This window comes from Neomonachus schauinslandi, chromosome 1, assembly GCF_002201575.2.
Source record: "Neomonachus schauinslandi chromosome 1, ASM220157v2, whole genome shotgun sequence".
In the NCBI taxonomy this organism is placed as follows: domain Eukaryota; kingdom Metazoa; phylum Chordata; class Mammalia; order Carnivora; family Phocidae; genus Neomonachus; species Neomonachus schauinslandi.
In genome coordinates, this window is record NC_058403.1 from 183,438,085 (window position 1) to 183,455,284 (window position 17,200).

General features: G+C 41.7%; 1 protein-coding gene across 3 annotated transcripts; it reads left to right on the forward strand.

Annotated features, from left to right (window-relative positions):
- Positions 1-534: 534 nt before the first annotated feature.
- On the forward strand, positions 535-15,557 carry PSMD6 (proteasome 26S subunit, non-ATPase 6). 3 transcript variants are annotated; one of them, XM_021694933.2, is made up of 8 exons: positions 535-776; positions 1,358-1,563; positions 4,708-4,853; positions 5,105-5,324; positions 5,449-5,557; positions 10,473-10,641; positions 15,144-15,221; positions 15,347-15,557. In XM_021694933.2, exons 1-8 carry the CDS (start codon positions 632-634, stop codon positions 15,441-15,443), a joined length of 1,170 nt encoding a protein of 389 aa, XP_021550608.1. In that variant the 5' UTR covers positions 535-631; the 3' UTR covers positions 15,444-15,557. The 3 variants fall into 3 exon arrangements, with proteins under 3 accessions (XP_021550608.1, XP_044772618.1, XP_044772622.1); XM_044916683.1 differs by having other exon boundaries at positions 632-659; XM_044916687.1 differs by lacking the exon at positions 535-776 and adding an exon at positions 840-920.
- The last annotated feature ends 1,643 nt before the right edge of the window (positions 15,558-17,200 follow it).

The following is a 17,200-nucleotide window of genomic DNA, read 5'->3' on the forward strand; positions in this document are numbered from 1 at the left end:
GAAGACTGTAGTTACAAGAACAAAAAGAGGCTGAAAATGCAGGCATGCAGTGATTTAAATTATGCATAAACAAAATATTAATGTGGCATTTTCTTAGACTGGCGGAACATGGGTTTTAGAGCTGTGCTCAGAGGCTTTTATTTCTGCATTGCTAAATAGCTGATACACAATCTTGCTCAGGCAAAGAGGAAGGACTCCACAAATTTTAGAGTCTGTTTTTATTGTTGGTGATGGTGATGGGATGATGATGATATTTTCAAAAATTTCAAAAGCTTGCCAGCTCCTGTCAGTTCGAACAGGATGAAAAGTAGACTAGCTAAAAAGGGAGGGAGGGAGAGTTTCGGAAAATGGATCTTCCGAGTTGGGCGGCCCGTATCCTGGGACTGTCTGTCGCGGCCAGGAGCGAGGGAAAGCCGTTCGTGACCACACGGGGGCGCCGGCGCTCAGGCCGGGTGAGGTGTTCCGAAGCCTGTCCAGCAGAAGGCGCTGCTGGCGGAGGCTGGCCCGGGACCGGAAGCCGGGCCGGAGGCGGCCGGGCGCCCTCGCCCACTCCTCCCGCTTCCGCTGCCGCAACCGCCGCGAGTCCGCGCCGACTTGCCGTCCGCCCTCAGCTGCTACCCCCGCTGCCGAGATGCCGCTGGAGAACCTAGAGGAGGAGGGTCTGCCCAAGAACCCCGACCTGCGCATCGCGCAGCTGCGCTTCCTGCTCAGCCTGCCCGAGCACCGCGGGGACGCGGCCGTGCGCGACGAGCTGATGGCGGCCGTCCGGGATAATAGTGAGGCCCGCGCGAGCGCCGAGTCAGCGGCCTAGGCCTGGGCTGGCCCCGCGCCCCGGAGCCTGCGGGCATTTTCCCCGAAGGGGCTCCGGGCTTGGGTGGGGGGTGTCCTCGGGGCCCTCCAGGCTTGCTCTCGGTTGGGGGGTCTGCATCCGTGGGGGCCCTTCTCTGAAAGCAGCTTTGGGGGGATATGCCGAGGGATCGAGCTCCGAGCCAGGCCCGGAAGAGAGGCTCAGGACTTGCTGTTCTTAGCGACCGGGCCCGGGCTGGGGCAGCCCTGTAGGAGAGGTCAGCTGTCCGCATGACGGGGTGGAGTGGGGTCGGTGCCCCTGGGCTGTGTAGACTTGAACATAGATGTCTGAGGATGTGTCTGAGCCGTCTCCCGGCAGCAGACGTCTACGTTTTGCCAAGCTCTTTGCCAGGCTTTTCTGTCCCATGCCTTCCTGGTCACAGGGAGGGGAGTGGTGGATGAGCCGACGGGTGGGTGGGTGTGTGTGTGTGTGTAAGAAGGGGGTGGACACTGATTTTGAGGGTACCAGGGGCGCCGGCTTGTAAGTCCTGTCCCTCTTTTTGGCTCTCAGACATGGCTCCTTATTACGAAGCCTTGTGCAAATCCCTCGACTGGCAGATGGACACGGACCTGCTCAATAAAATGAAGAAGGCGAACGAGGAAGAGTTGAAACGTTTGGACGAGGAGCTGGAAGATGCAGAGAAGAATCTGGGAGAGAGCGAAATCCGGGATGCCATGATGGCCAAGGCCGAGTACCTGTGCCGGATAGGCGACAAGGTGAGTGGAGATGGTCCCCGCAGAGAGGCACTATTTCAAAAATTCACTTCCTTTAAAAAAAAAAAGCGCAAAGGTAATGTGCTTACCTGGCCTAGCGAATCAGCACAAAAATGAGTCAAGAAAAAGTTTTCTTTCTATCCCCTGTCCAGGCGGGTGTGTGTGTTCTTCTCTTTGTCAGTAAAACTTAAGGGCTCTTGCAAAGATTTGTTGGTTTACTGCTCTTACAAAATTGGGATCATTCTTAGTAGTTTAGTAGTCCACTTTTCTCACGTTGGTTGGAAACCACTGGTACTGTTGAATTTTAAAAAATTATTATTTATACAAGTAATAGTCTCCTTATAAGAAACTGAACATTAGACTTAATGCTGAAGTTCTATTTGATTTTTCTTTATTCCCTATCTTCTCAAAGGTGAGCATTTTAAGTTGTTTTATTATATATTTACAGGCACGTAAATTAGGTAGTATTATATTTTTAAAAATTGGTTTTGAGGGCACCTACCTGGCTGTCAGTGGAGCGCGTGACCCTTGGTCTCGGGGTCATGAATTTGAGCCCCATGTAAAGATTAAAAAAAAAAAAAAATTAGGGCGCCTGGGTGGCTCAGATGGTTAAGCGTCTGCCTTCGTCTCAGGTCATGATCTCAGGGTCCTGGGATCGAGTCCCACATCGGGCTCCCTGCTCAGCGGGAAGCCTGCTTCTCCCTCTCCCACTCCCCCTGCTTGTGTTCCCTCTCTCGCTGTGTCTCTTGTCAAATAAATAAAATCTTAAAAAAAAAAAAATGAAATACAAAAAAGGTTTTTTTTTTAGTAAGTGGGCCTACAGTGAACTCATGTTGTCCTGTTTACTTTTTCATTCAGCATTGTATCATGACCTTTCCACGTTAATGTATATAACCGGGATACGTCTTCTGGTCAGCTGTTAGCTAGTCCACTGTAAGGCTGTGCTAAAGTTTACTTAACTCTTGAGCTGTTGGTGGACATGGATGTTGTTTTCAGCTGTTCTTGCTAGTACAAGCTGCTGATGGAGAAACCTGCCTGAATGTGCCTCCTTGTGGATATATGCTGTTCTCTAGGGTATATTCTGGGAAATGGAATTGTTGGGACAAGGAAGGACTTTTGTCTTAATATATGTGGCCATTTCTTCCAGTAGTGGCCAACCTGATCGGTACTTTCCTATCACTGCATGAGACGGATGTCCACAGGTATTACATCTTTTGAATTTAATTTAGCAGTTGTGTTAATAGTGGTTAGGAGGATGGGCTTTGAATGTCATTAATTTTAAGCAGTGCATCCTGAAGTATTTACATGACAGATGTCATGGCATCAGTATAAAAAGTACTAGTATGGGTTCTTGGATCAGATTGCCTGGGTTAAAGTTCTGGTTTCAGTAATACCATTTACTGGACTCTCTGTTTCCTCATCTGTAAAATATGGTAACAACAGTTCCTGCTTAATGAGGATTAAAGATAGGGGCAGAGAGCTCAAATGTTAGTGATAAGAACTATTATTTTAGGTTTGTTTATTTTTTAAAAGATTTTATTTGCCAGAGAGAGTGAGTGAGCGCATAAGCAGGGAGCGGAAGGCAGAGGGAGAAGCAGGCTCCCCACTGAGCAGGGAGCCCGATGCGGGACCCTGGGATCATGACCTGAGCCAAAGGCAGACGCTCAAGCGACTGAGCCACCCAGGCATCCCATTTTAGGTTTAAAACAAGATTTTTCTTATTGTAAATTTAAGATTTGGTCATTGTCAAAATTTGGGAAATACAGAACAACTTAAAAATAGCTAATGGGGGTGCCTGCGTGATTCAGTTGGTTGAGCGTCGGACTCTTGATTTCAGCTTCGGTCATGGTCTCAGGGTCCTGAGATCCAGCCCCATGACGACGGGCTTTGCGCTCAGCAGGGAGTCTGCTTGAGGATTTTCTCCCTCTGTCCCTCTACCATGAGTGTGTGCTGTCTCTCTCTCAAATGAATAAATGTTTTTAAAAAAATAGCCAACAGTTTGTGTGGTTTTCTCAGTTGTGTGATGTGGCTTGGTTTTAAAGAGGATACATTATTAGATGTAAATGAGAAACTTAAAGCTTTTGGTTCTGGATTTGAGGAATTTCAACAAGAACATGCTTGAGTCAACATCAGGAGTTCTATATTGGTGATGTGCTCATGTCATTTTCCATGTTTATTAAGTAGCATTTTTCTAAAAAGAAGAGCTTTCTTTTTTTCTCTCCTGTTTACTCTCATTTTAAATATATTATTAACTTATTTAATGGATTTTTATTATTCGCTGTGTTACCATTGCTCACAGTCATTACTCTTTATGGTACTCATCTTGTTACAGGCATGTTAGTGGAAGCTCCTTCAAGAAGTCGTCTTTGTTTGACATCTCCTTGGTCTTCCTTATTTTCTCACGCAACAAGCTGTTACAGGCTCACCTGTTATTTTTACTCTTCAAACCTGGAATCATCCATTTCTCCAAGGATCCTTGGTTTCTTTTAGCATGTGGGGGCGGGGAGTTGTATTTAGAAACCAAGATCTGAGTGCCAGGTGTGCCCATTACTGTCTTACGAGCCCCCCTTACTAACTTGTGAGGTATAACTTACAATTACATAAACCCAGACACAGACTAAGAATTACCACATACAGACAAATGATTTTATTCATGTTTGTGTCTTTAAAGCAATAGAAACATTTTATTCCACAATATTTTGACACAGACTTATATATTTAAATACTCCTTTGTATTCTCATGGTCAGTGACTAAGGTAAAGCTTCCGTTACCCTTAAAGTAGTGTGATAATTTACAGGATAGTGGTATAATAAATTGTAATTAAGGGAAAAAATGCTGAATATGTACAACAAAGAATGTTGAAACAATTGAGAATAAATTGAATGTTTTTCTTACATTATTTTTTAGACTGTTAAGTATATGCTTAGGCATATCTGATGTATTTTTTATACTTTATACAAGTGGAGAGAAAAGTATACTGAACCCCTCCCCCCTCCATGCAGTTATCACCCAGCTTCAGCGTTACCAGTTCGTGGATATCTTATTCCTACCTATTCCCTCTGCCCCTTTTTAAGAGAATTCCAGACAGCTGATAGCATTTGAAACTTTTAACCTTTTCTCACCTGTTGCCTTGGTTCTCTTGACAGGAGGGTGCTCTGACAGCCTTTCGCAAGACATACGACAAAACTGTGGCCTTGGGTCACCGACTGGATATTGTGTTCTATCTTCTTAGGATTGGATTATTTTATATGGATAATGATCTCATCACACGAAACACAGAGAAGGCCAAAAGGTACTTTTTAATGATGGCGATATATTTCCTGTAAATTATGCTATAAATAAGAAACCGATGTAAGAAATTTACCTATTTTATTTACAACTAGTAAATTAGGTCAAATAATTGATGTGCTTTTTAGTAAGATATTTTCTTTAAATATTGTCTTCTGATTCAAGTTGTTGTTTTCTGTTTGAAAAGAACACAACACTTACAAAAGGTGGCCTTGTCTGTTTCCAGATTGTGACCTTACTATTTTTTATTTATAGCTTAATAGAGGAAGGAGGAGATTGGGACAGGAGAAACCGCCTAAAGGTATATCAAGGTCTTTACTGTGTGGCTATTCGTGATTTCAAACAGGCAGCTGAACTCTTCCTTGACACAGTGTCAACATTCACATCCTATGAACTTATGGATTATAAGACCTTTGTGACTTACACTGTCTACGTCAGCATGATTGCCTTAGAAAGACCAGATCTCAGGGAAAAGGTAATGCCTGAATCTTTAATACTCATATTTAGAAATTACTCCAAACTTTTCTAACCTAAATACACCTTAAGGCATACATTTGTGTGTTTTTTGTTTTTGTTGGTTTTTTTTTTTTCATTTGTAGGTAATTAAAGGAGCCGAGATCCTCGAGGTGCTGCATAGCCTTCCAGCGGTCCGGCAGTACCTGTTTTCACTCTATGAGTGTCGTTACTCAGTTTTCTTCCAGTCCTTAGGTAAGGATAGAGCTGCTCATTTCAGTGATCTGCTTTGTCTTAATCCTGATCCTGTATGCAGATAACTAAGATGATTGTTCACATATGTGACAGACCGTGCAGGTCTTTGCTGCAGGTCTTTGATTACTGTGGCTCCATTTTTTTGCCCCTTTTTGTTTAGAAGAGGGGGGTTAGCAGACTGTTTTTATATGGCCCAAGAGGTAAGATTGATGTTTACGCTGTTAAAGGTTTGTTTAGAAAAATTTTTTTGAAGATTTATTTATGTTAGAGAGCAGGGGGAAGGGCAGAGGAAGAGGGAGAGAGAATCACACGCGGGGCTCTGTCTGACAACTGTGAGATCATGACCTGGGCCGAAATCAAGAGTCAGACGCTTAATCAACTGAGCCACCCAGGCTCCCCAATGCTTGGTCTATTTCTGAAGTGGGTTTTGGCCCAGTGTTTATGGAGTGCTTTCTCCATGCATGAAAGTTAGGCTGCTTCAAGTAGTATGTATTCATACAAGTATGAATGAATTGTGTGTATGAATACAAGTATGTATTCATACACACAAGAATTCATACTACTTGCCCTGTGTAATGGGGGAATCAGGGCCCTTGGCGTATGATGAGTTACCTGCCTGGCCTCAATTTCTCAAATGTATACACAGGTGCATTTGCACACAAGATCGTATTGCAGAATTACTGTTCAAATGTGGGGCCTTTCCCTTCCTCACTCAGAATGAATCCCTTCCCTGCATTTCTGGGGAGCTCTCATTTTATGCCCCCTTTTTTACTTGATATATAAATACAAAATTCACCAGTTTAAAATGTGTAAAATATGGTGGCTTTATCATCTTGACAAGGTTGTGCCGTCATCACTAATTCCTGAACATCTTCACTGCAAAAGGAACTCTGTTCCCATTGAGCAGTCACTTCCTGTTCCTCCCCCAGCTACCACTGATCTATCTCCATAGATTTGTGTGTTCTTACTCTCACATTTCATATGAATGGCATCATATCTGTGCGACACTCTGTGCCTGGTTCCTTTTCCCTAACATCATCCTTTCTTGGGTCATTCGTGCTTTGGCATGTCTCAGTGAGTGCTCCATTTCGTTTTATGGCTGACTGATACTCCATTATATGGAAATACCACATTTTTACAATCCCTTCATCCGTTGATGGACGTCTGGGTTGTCTCCCCTTTTTGGCTATAAGGAACATTTGTCTACGTTTTGTATAGACCTATGGTTTTTCTCTTGGGGGGGGGTGTGTATATTTAGTAGTGGAGCTGCTGGGTCATACAGTAATGCTTTGATTAACCTTTTGAGGAACTGCTAAACTGTTTTCCAAAGCAGTTACACCATTTTACATTCCCGCCAGCAGTGTGTGTGTGTCAGTCTCCTCACATCCCGTACTTGTTGTGTCTTTTTTTTTTTTTTTTTTAAGATTTTATTTATTTATTTGAGAGAGAATGAAAGAGAGCACATGAGAGGGGGGAGGGTCAGAGGGAGAAGCAGACTCCCTGCCGAGCAGGGAGCCCGATGCGGGACTCGATCCCGGGACTCCAGGATCATGACCTGAGCCGAAGGCAGTCGCTCAACCAACTGAGCCACCCAGGCACCCTGTTGTTGTGTCTTTTTGATTATAGGCTTCTTACTGGGTGTGTAAGTGGTATCTGGTGGTTTTGATTGGCATTTCTCTGATCTCTCTGATGTTGAACCTCTTTTGTGTGCTTTTTGGTCATGTGCCCCATTTTAAAATAGTATGTTATTTTGTGATTCTTTCTGTTTGTTCCTTCTACTAACTGGAATTATTGGGAGCAGGTTGTTTTTTGTTTTTTTTTAATCTTTGTAAGGAACTGGACACCAGCACATTGCCTGTACATTATTGCGTGCTCTGTGCAAATCTGTTGTGTTAGTTAATTTAAGAGGAAAGTGAGAAAAAAATGAAATTCATGGCGTTGGGAAACCTTTGAATTGTTTAGATATTAATCTTTTCCTACTGTCCCCATTCCTAACCGCAATCTTTTATTTGAACACTGTGGGTGAAACTTATCTCTACCAAATGTGTACATTTCCCAGATATTTTATTTTTTTAAAGATTTTATTTATTTATTTGACAGAGAGAGTGTACACAGTGAGAGAGGGAACACAAGCAGGGCGAGTGGGAGAGGGAGAAGCAGGCTTCCCGCTGAGCAGGGAGCCCAATACGGGGCTCGACCCCAGGACCCTGAGATCATGACCAGAGCGGAAGGCAGACGCTTAACTGACTGAGCCACCCAGGAGCCCCTCCCAGATATTTTAAATGCAGAAAACAGGATAAATTTTCTTTGATGATAGTCATCATTATTTGTATCCTTTATTCTCTCTAGTGTACTGAGACATGTAGGATTTATTTGGTTTTGTGAGCCTGTTTGCTTCCCTGAATATTCATAATGTATGTACTTTAAAATATTTCATTTGAAAAAGGAAACTGCATCCTATCCTAGGTAATACCCAGTTGTTTTTAAAATTAAAAATAGAGAAGGCCCTGTTCCCAAATCCATACACATGTTCACTCACAAAATTCTTCCACAGATAACCATTTTAAGATTTTATGTATCTTTCCAAACCTTTTGTTCATTTAAATGCCCTTTAAGAAATGGAAAACAATATACCAAAAACCCAGGGTTATACACACCCATGGAAAAATTTCGAACTGTCCTATGAAGAAGAAAAAGGTTCTCCCTAACCTGTCAAGATTCCTTTCTCTAGAGGTGACTGCCACTATCAAGTTTCAAGTGTGTCCTACAGGGACATTTGTATCCAGAGATATAAGCACGTAACACCATTAAACATATGTGGGTGTATTTTACGTGCTGTTTTCTAAGTGGCTTTTTTTCTCTTCACGATATAATGCGAGTATCTTTTCATGACTCTATAAAAATAGTTGGTCATTGAGTCAACTCAATGACTTGAGTAGTTGTCCTGTATCAGACACTGCGGATGTAGTGGTAAATCAAACAGGTGGAGCTCCTTGGAGCTTCTAGTTATCCTTTTAGAAGACCTTCTATTTCAGTGTGTTGGATGTGCCATAATTTATCCTCTAGATAAAAAAAATTACGCTGTTTACAGTTTTCTTCTGTTGTGAGCAACTTTGTTTTGAACATTTTCTTATAATTCATCTTTTCTACTTCCTTACTGTTAAGAAAAAAATCCAAGGAAGTGAATTTTACAAAGTGAAAATACATTATATCTTGATCACTGTTGCCCTCCAGCAATATTGTGCCAATTTATATTTACGCAATTTTTTTCTGAAGTATAACTGAGATACAGTGTCAATTTCAGATGTACAACATAGTGATTTGATGTTTATGTACATTTTAAAATGATGACCCATATAAATGTAGTTACTGTCACCGTACAAAGTTAATACATTACTATGTTCCCTATGCTGATTAATGTATAGTTTCACAGTTTCTACTTCTTTTAATTTACATTGATCTTTTTTTTAAAGATTTTATTTTTAATCTCTGCACCCATCATGGGGCTCAAACTTACGACCCCAAGATCAAGAGTTGCACAGTCCAACTGAGCCAGTGAGGCGTGCCCCTCAATTTACATCATTTGAAGAGAGCCTTCCCCCCATCCCCTCCCCCCTCCACTCTTAGCCAGTCTGAGAGGAGAAAAATATATTCATATTTTATTCATTTCTTGTTTGTTTCCAAGGACAGTTATTGAACTCTTGAGTCTTCTTTTAAATGGCACATAAATGACAGAAGATATTTTATGTTTGGTTTATGAATGTGACCCATCCTGACCAACATTTTTCTTCCCATTCTCTACCATAGATTTTCTTACTGTATTTTTTTTCCAGTTTTATTGAGATCTGACATAAAACAAAGTTTAAGCTGTACAACATAATGACTTGATGTTTATGCATTTCTTTTGTGAGAATGAGCATCATCTCATTTTAAGGCCATTGATTTCCGTGTTGCTAAACCATGTGTAGCCTTACTCATCCTTATCTCTTTTGATGTTGAGCAACCTTTCCATCTTGCCACAATTTTGTTCTCTTGTACAATAACACAGCCTTGTTTCCCCCCGACCTACCACCTCATCCTTCGTTAGACCTCTCAGTGACTGTCTCAGACTTGGTCATTGCCCTTGTCTCCATCTTCATTCTGTCATCAAATATATCTGGATGGCAGTGATTCCCAAAATCACGTCTCCAGCCCCAGACTTTTCAGTGAGTGCCAGACCCATACTTAAGTATCTCCTTGGTATCTTCACTTGGATGCGCAGGTGAATCCACTTGAACACTGTGCATCTCCCTTGCCCTGGCCCCTCCAAAAAAATCTCCAAAACCAGAAAACAAAAATTCTTCTCCAGGGATTTGCTTCTTGTTAAAGCCAGAGACACAAGTCTATTTTTGATTCTTTTGTCTTGCTCACCTTCCATATCCCTGTAGCTGCCCCCCTCCGCTGCTTTATACTGAATCTGTCCTCCTTTCTCTTCTGGGCTGAGCCTGGTTCTTCCCATGGGGGTGGGGGGTGGGGGGGGGCGGAGAGGGATGACAACAACTTCTGCATTATTTGCATTGCTCTGTGCCTCCTGCTATTTGCCTGGCTCCTCCGAGAGGTCTTCCTTGTCCACCCCAATCCAGCAGAAGGCCTCCTAGTCGCCCTGTCTTATTTTCAACACAGAATTTGTTACTAAGAGTATTTTGTTTATTCATTTATCTCTGCTCTTTGAAAATTTAGTTTCTGTGGCAGCAGGGATCTTGTCTTTTGGTTTACTGCCATATCCTCACTATTCTGAGTAGTGATACATAGTAGTTATTTAGTAAAATAATTTGTATTTGTTTGGATTGCTGATCAATATCCTCTGTACATTTTACCATTCAGTCTTATTTCTAAAAGCTCTATCTCTTATAATTTGTCGTCTTATTCATTGCAGCTATTGTGGAACAGGAAATGAAAAAGGACTGGCTTTTTGCTCCTCACTATCGATACTATGTCAGAGAAATGAGAATTCATGCATACAGCCAGCTGCTGGAATCCTATAGGTCATTAACTCTTGGCTATATGGCAGAAGCCTTTGGTGTTGGTGTGGAATTCATTGATCAGTAAGTATAAATAATAATATGTTAATGCATATCTCTTAAAGTTATTTAATGTCTCAACTTAATACATTTTCTCCATTTACATTGCTTCCCTCAATTATAAAAAAAAATAATTTTTCTCTAAACATTATCAGAATAATCATCTGTCATCTGCCTTCATGATGTGCCCCTTTTATTAACAGCTGGGAATACTGAGTTGTAGAGTGGTTAAGTCAGACCAGGTGTTATGACAGGAGTATTCTGTCCCTTCTTTGTGGACCACACTGCTGTTAATGGTGGTGACTCCTAGAGGCCACTCTCATGTTTCACATTAAGGTCATATTTTCTCTGATAATGCCTTCATTGTTTTTGGTTGCTGCTGCAATTCTGGTCACATTAGTTGTTAAAGATGAGACTTTTAGCCCTTAAATCAATGATTCATCAAATACTAAGCCATTACTGTATGGTTGGCATTGTTTAAAAGTAAGGTCCTTGTCGTCATGGACTTGAATATTTGATGCTTTTTATATGGGGAGAGTTAGCAAGTAAGCAAATAAATACGTAAGGTAATTTCAGATAGAAATGAATCTTGAGATAATGCAACAAAAAGATGCGTGTGGCTGCCATGGAGGTAGTGGTGGGGGAGGGGCAGCAGTGGGAGACTCAGGCACGTGTACGTTTGTGCAGGGCTTGGTAGGCCATGGTATGGAGCTTGGGTTTTAATCTAGGTCCTGTGGGAAGCCATTGGAGGATTTTAAGCATGAGTGATCAAGCATGAAACCCTGTCTTACACAGACCTCGGGGGGACAGGGAGACTTGGTGGGCTGTTGAATACAGGAGCTCATGGAGCAGCTATTACGGTGGCCTGGACTAGGGTGGTGGGAGTGGAGTGTGGGAGACTTGCACAGAGTATGTGCTTTCCTTAGTGTATCTGGATCCGTGGTTCCCAAAGATAGATCTGTTAAGTGCTGGTGGTAGAAAAGATGGTCATTTGGTAAAATTCAGTGATGGTATGTTTCATTTAAAAAAAAAAATTCTCTTTTTAGGGGTTTGATCTTTCTAATTTATTACGAAAAATTTCAAACATGTAGGAAATTCTAAGGAAATAGTGAATTCCCATAAGTGATTGATTCTATAATTAACATGTTGTTGTATCTGCTTTATTACATATCCTGTTTTTTAACCACTCCAGAGTTTCAGACACCAGTACATAAGATCTATGTATAACCTAAACTGTCTGGCAATCACCACCAGGAATCCCCTTATTCTCTTCCTTTGAAAGAAAAAAGGCAGTGATAGTTTTGCATCTTAAAAATTATCCTTACCAAAATAGAAGGCTGGTCTTCCTAGGTTAGTTTTATTTTGGAATTGAACTAATTTTTGAAATTTAAGTCTGGTTACCACTGCCCAAGAGAGCTGGTTACTGGGATGGGGGATGGCCATTATGAGTGTGATTCTCATGACTCAGGGGAACGAGTGGCTTACCGTGGTGAGGAGTGCATGAAGAACAGGGTTGGCCTGGCTCCTTGTTCTAGCTCTGCCACTGAATAGCCCTGTGGCCTTGGTCTGGTTCTGTCCCTTCCTCAGTTTCTTAACTGTGCCTTGGAGGTGATACAGCTTTCACTACGTGGGGGCCATTTGAGGCTCACATGAAATTTTGGGTAGGATGAACTAAAGCAGGAACATGTCACTTAGACATACTGCAGCCTTCCTTCTTGTAAGTCATTACAATGACTTCTGCATTCCAGACGTGGTACATTTCAGGTGGTATTTCAGTTTTTTCCCTTTATGTTTGCAGACCAGCTCTAAAGGCAAAAGTTGTATAGAGCTCTAATTGTTACCTAAGATCTTGTTTTAAATTTCTGATACCCAATTCACATCTGGGTTTTCCCAGATTCTTTTTCTCCTCCCTTATAAAAATCATTTTAGGTGAAATCCTTTTTTAAGGAGGGTCTGATTTGGTAAGTTGAACATAATTCTACACCATTCTTCCACTTCTCTACTTCCTTAGACTCAGTAAGATATTGTCGGGAGAATAGGAAGGGTCCGTTATTTGAGGAAACGCTACTGTTGACAGGTTTAAGGTTAGAAACCCATGCACTGTGTTACACAACTTTGTTGGTAGGTCTTCTGTTTGAAATGGATGCAAATCTGATTGGTAGGTTGGTTGTTCAGTAAATACTCGGGTCATCATTACTGCATACCTTCTGTGTATGAGCCACCACGCTCAGGGCTTGGAGAAATCATGGCTGGGGAAGATGAGTCATCCTGGGATGTGTTTGATTGGCACATAGGGAGATGACAAGTGGTTTGGCTCTAAAGCTGGGAATGGGACTTGAATGGAAACATAGGACATTTGGAGTTAAATTTTGTTGTTGTAACCAGAAAGGAAGCTGTGCCCAGATTATTCTTGATGCGTATAGTTCAGAATGAGCATACCTAGGAGTCATTGTATCTGACTGAAGTGCCTGAGAAATGGACACATCCACAGATGCCTTCTGGTGGACCTGTAGACTGGATGTTGCTGCTTTAAGATTTTTTGTAAGAAGCTAAGGAAAAAAGTGCTTTCCCAATGGAAGAAATAGCACAGATACATGTTTTTGAAACCAGTAGCCTAGTTGTACTGGATAGAGTGTGTGGCAGTATGTACAGGAACTGAGATAAGCAGTGCTTTAAGTGCCAGGCTCTCCTCAAGTAGTCTGGGCAGAGGTTACGTGAAGGCCTCAAGTCCAGTGATGCTGGTGCGGGCAGCAGCCTCGCCGTCCGCCTAGGTGTGTGGACAGTACGGCTCTTAGAATGGGGCAGTCCGTCCTCACCTCAGCAGAGGGCGTTCTTGAGTCAGAGTGCATCCCTGGAGCTTCTTTGTAAGTCAGAACCACTTTCAGAGGTTTCCCCCTGTCTCAAGTTTAGGGTGGGACTAGGAAGGCTTTTAGATCTTGTATGATTTTCTCTGTGAACCTCAGTCCCGGAATAATAGTTGCAAATGGGTTCCCTGTGGAGATGGAACTATTTAAGTGTCTGGAAAATGAACCCAAGTGTAGAAAGCCACTCAGTAAAAGAACTCAAACAGTTGAAAAAGACTGGACACTGTAGCAACTGGATCGAAATATATTTTGACAGGGAGTATAGAAATAGGGCATGCTCTGTAACTGAACAGTGCTTGCTAGTTTAGGATGACCTCCAGCTTAAGATCTTCCAATAGCAGTAACTTTTTTGTGTTCAGGCTTTTTGAAGCTCATAACCAGATTTTCCAAAATTATACATTTCCTTATTAAAAACACTTTATTAAGAAGAATGAGAAAGCATTAAGAATTAGTTCCTTTTCATAGATTTTTTTTTTTTTGGACACAACTAGTACAGAAAGCATAGTGGGTCTTTTCACCACTGACTACTGGGGCAATTAGTTATGATACTTGACACTTTTAAAGCACAAATCCAAGTAACACACTTTCTCATCTAATTATATTACTTGCTCTCCAGTAAGTGTGAGACACGGTGTTTGTCTCTGACTTTCCTCAACATTCCATTATGCTTTGTTCTCCCTAGAATGATGGCATTTCATTATAGCTTTAATTTGCATTTTTAATGAGTAAAATTGATCTTTTTTGTGTATGTACTTTGCCTCTGTTTTTAAATGAGCCTTTTGTCTGGAATTCCCCCCCCCCCATTTTTTCCTGCAAACATCTTCTATCCACGTTGTCGTTTAGTTTGTGACTTGGTTTGGTGGTATTATCCTATGTGAACATTCTCTGTATGTAACCAGATTTATCAGTTTTTTTCCTAGGATTTGTCTCAAAGCAGCTCTTTCCCGTGGATTTCAAATGGCACTTTTGTTGTTTATGTGCTAGGATCGAGATGTTTTAGTATCTGGGAGAGTAACTGGTCATATAATTTTTAAATTTAACAATTCTATTACAAGCAGATTTTTATTTTAAAGCAGTCATCTTTCCATGTAAAGTCTTCATATAGCTCTTGTACATTTTTAAGCATTTACTTTTTTTCCTCTTTGTTGGTAGACAATCTTTGATAGTGTTTCATTACTCATGCTTATTGAGATTTATGTGTAAGCATGTTCTACCTATCTTAATTTTGATGTTTGGGTTATGACTGTAATAGATATTCAGAAATACTTTTTCACAGCAGATTAGTATCAGCTGTGCATTCCTGATCCTTATTTCTTGTGGCATATTCTTAATTTGAAAATCCTGAGCATCATCTGCTGTTTCATTATTTCCTTATTATTTTTCTGCCTCCAAGTTTTTCTCTGAAGCTTTAAAGATGTGCTTACGAATGATTTCATTCTTTGATACGTACACTCAAATATGAATTTGCCGTTTATTCCAGTAAGTGATTTAATCTTCTGGGATGATTGTCCCAGCTGCTGCATAGTCAAAAGCGCAGACGGGAAGCCAACTGAATGTTACCTTGAGAGGAGTGGAAGCATGTATTTAGTGCAGTTTAAGAATTTTGTGTAAGGCTCATACTCTAATGCCCTTCTTTCCCCCCCCCCCCTCTCTTAATTGTAGGGAGCTGTCCAGATTTATTGCTGCAGGGAGACTACACTGCAAAATAGATAAAGTAAATGAAATAGTGGAGACCAACAGGTACTGCTAAGTTTGTACGTCATTTGTGTGTTAGAATAAGGGGCATTCTTTTAAAAGTAGGTCGACTCTTGTTATGGAGTAATGTGACTGGTAAATAATTCATTTTTTCTTGAATTTATTTATAGGCCCGATAGCAAGAACTGGCAGTACCAAGAAACTATCAAGAAAGGCGATCTACTACTAAACAGAGTTCAGAAACTTTCCAGAGTAATTAATATGTAAAACCATGTAAACAAAGGATTTCCTTTAGAGATAACTATTTGGAATTTTTATAGTTTACTATGTACCCAGTTCAACTGTATAAAATAAATATTGCATTGTTGTTTGTTTCAATTTATTTTTCTTAATATATCCCCCTTTTAAGGATAGGGACCAGTAATGTTAAAATAAGGTCATTTTATGTCATTTGAGACTGTAATCCGAGACTACAATGCCTGAGTGAGTTCAAATCAGTAGGGATAATACAAACCCTTCATATCTTACCCAAGTCTCCTGAATTTTAGAAAGAGTACATGCCATATAGTAGTCCATAACTAAACACTTAGGAGGCAACCATAACCCTGGATTCCAGAATCTGCCAATCTCACCACTGCTTAAAAACAACCACAAAAAAAAACCTATATTGATATTGGCAATGGGATCTTTTCCCCCCAACAAATAGACCTACAGTAAGGAAAACAAAGTTGTTCCTTGTTTTTCTCTTATAAGCTCGGTGAGTCAGATGGGGCTAAGTGCTAGAAAAAAAGAAATCTAAAACCGGATAAAGGAGAGAGAGAGGTAGGCTGTGATGAGCTCTCCCATGGGGTGTCACAGAAGGCCTCTGCTAAGGTGACATTTAAATAGAGGAGGAACATGCAAATATCTGGGCGAAGAAAGAGGGAAAGTCACTGGAGGTTTTAAGCCAAGGAATGGCCTTTGACGTGTCACCGGCTGGAGGGGATGCCTGATGATGGTGTGGACTGGGCAGGCAGCCGACTTTGCTGAAAGATTAGAAGGGGGGGGGGGGGGGGGGTGAGGAAAAGTCTGGGATGACCCCAAGCTTTTTGGATGCTGACTCTGACAAAGCCATCTCGGTAGAGCTGAGTTAAAAAGAGAATGGGAGGGGGCGCCTGGGTGGCTCAGTTGGTTGAGCGACTGCCTTCGGCTCAGGTCACGGTCCTGGAGTCCCGGGATCGAGTCCCACATTAGGCTTCCTGCTCGACAGGGAGTCTGCTTCTCCCTCTGACCCTCTCCCCTCTCATGAGCTCTCTCTCTCTCAAATAAATAAATAAAATCTTAAAAAAAAAAAAAAAAAGAATGGGAGGGGCGCCTGGGTGGCTCAGTCGTTAAGTGTCTGCCTTCGGCTCCGGTCATGGAGCCCCGCATCGGGCGCTCTGCTCCGCGGGAAGCCTGCTTCTCCCTCTCCCACTCCCTCTGCTTGTGTTCCCTCTCTCGCTGTCTCTCTCTCTGTCAAATAAATAAATCTTTAAAAAAAAAAAAAAGAATGGGAAATGGCATTGTACTGTAAAAGGAAGGGGAGAGAAGTCTGCTTTTGTAGTTTACATGCTGTTTTAGTTATGGGCCGATCGGAATGATTCATTAACATTAGAGAAGAAAGCCTCTCAGTCGATGGAAAATAATGTGATACAATTCAACATTCATTCATGATAAAAAACGTAAGTAAACTAGAAATCATGAAGGTTGGGAAATCAAAGCACGATTCCAACGACACAGTTCACGACCATGCTAGCGTCAGTGTGGTGCTTGGGGGGCGGGGCGGGGGGTGACCGCGCTCTCCTGCGGGCGCCACGGTGGATGGCAGGCTAGTCAATGCTGCATAGGCCTTAAGCATTGGAGAATATCCACTTACGGATCCCCGAAAATGCTTATTTATAAAACCTTAACAATAATCACTATAATTTCTTGAAGAAAATGTGAATATAAGTATTCTAAACCCATGATCCTGAAAATCAGGGCAATTTTAAATCCAACATGTAGTC

Excerpts from the sequence above, each read along its gene's own strand:
- PSMD6 (XM_021694933.2), top strand. The coding sequence starts at position 632 with ATGCCGCTGGAGAACCTAGAGGAGGAGGGTCTGCCCAAGAACCCCGAC. Across the intron at positions 1,564-4,707 it reads TGTGCCGGATAGGCGACAAG|GAGGGTGCTCTGACAGCCTT; the intron begins GTGAGTGGAGAT and ends TTCTCTTGACAG. Across the intron at positions 5,325-5,448 it reads GACCAGATCTCAGGGAAAAG|GTAATTAAAGGAGCCGAGAT; the intron begins GTAATGCCTGAA and ends TTTCATTTGTAG.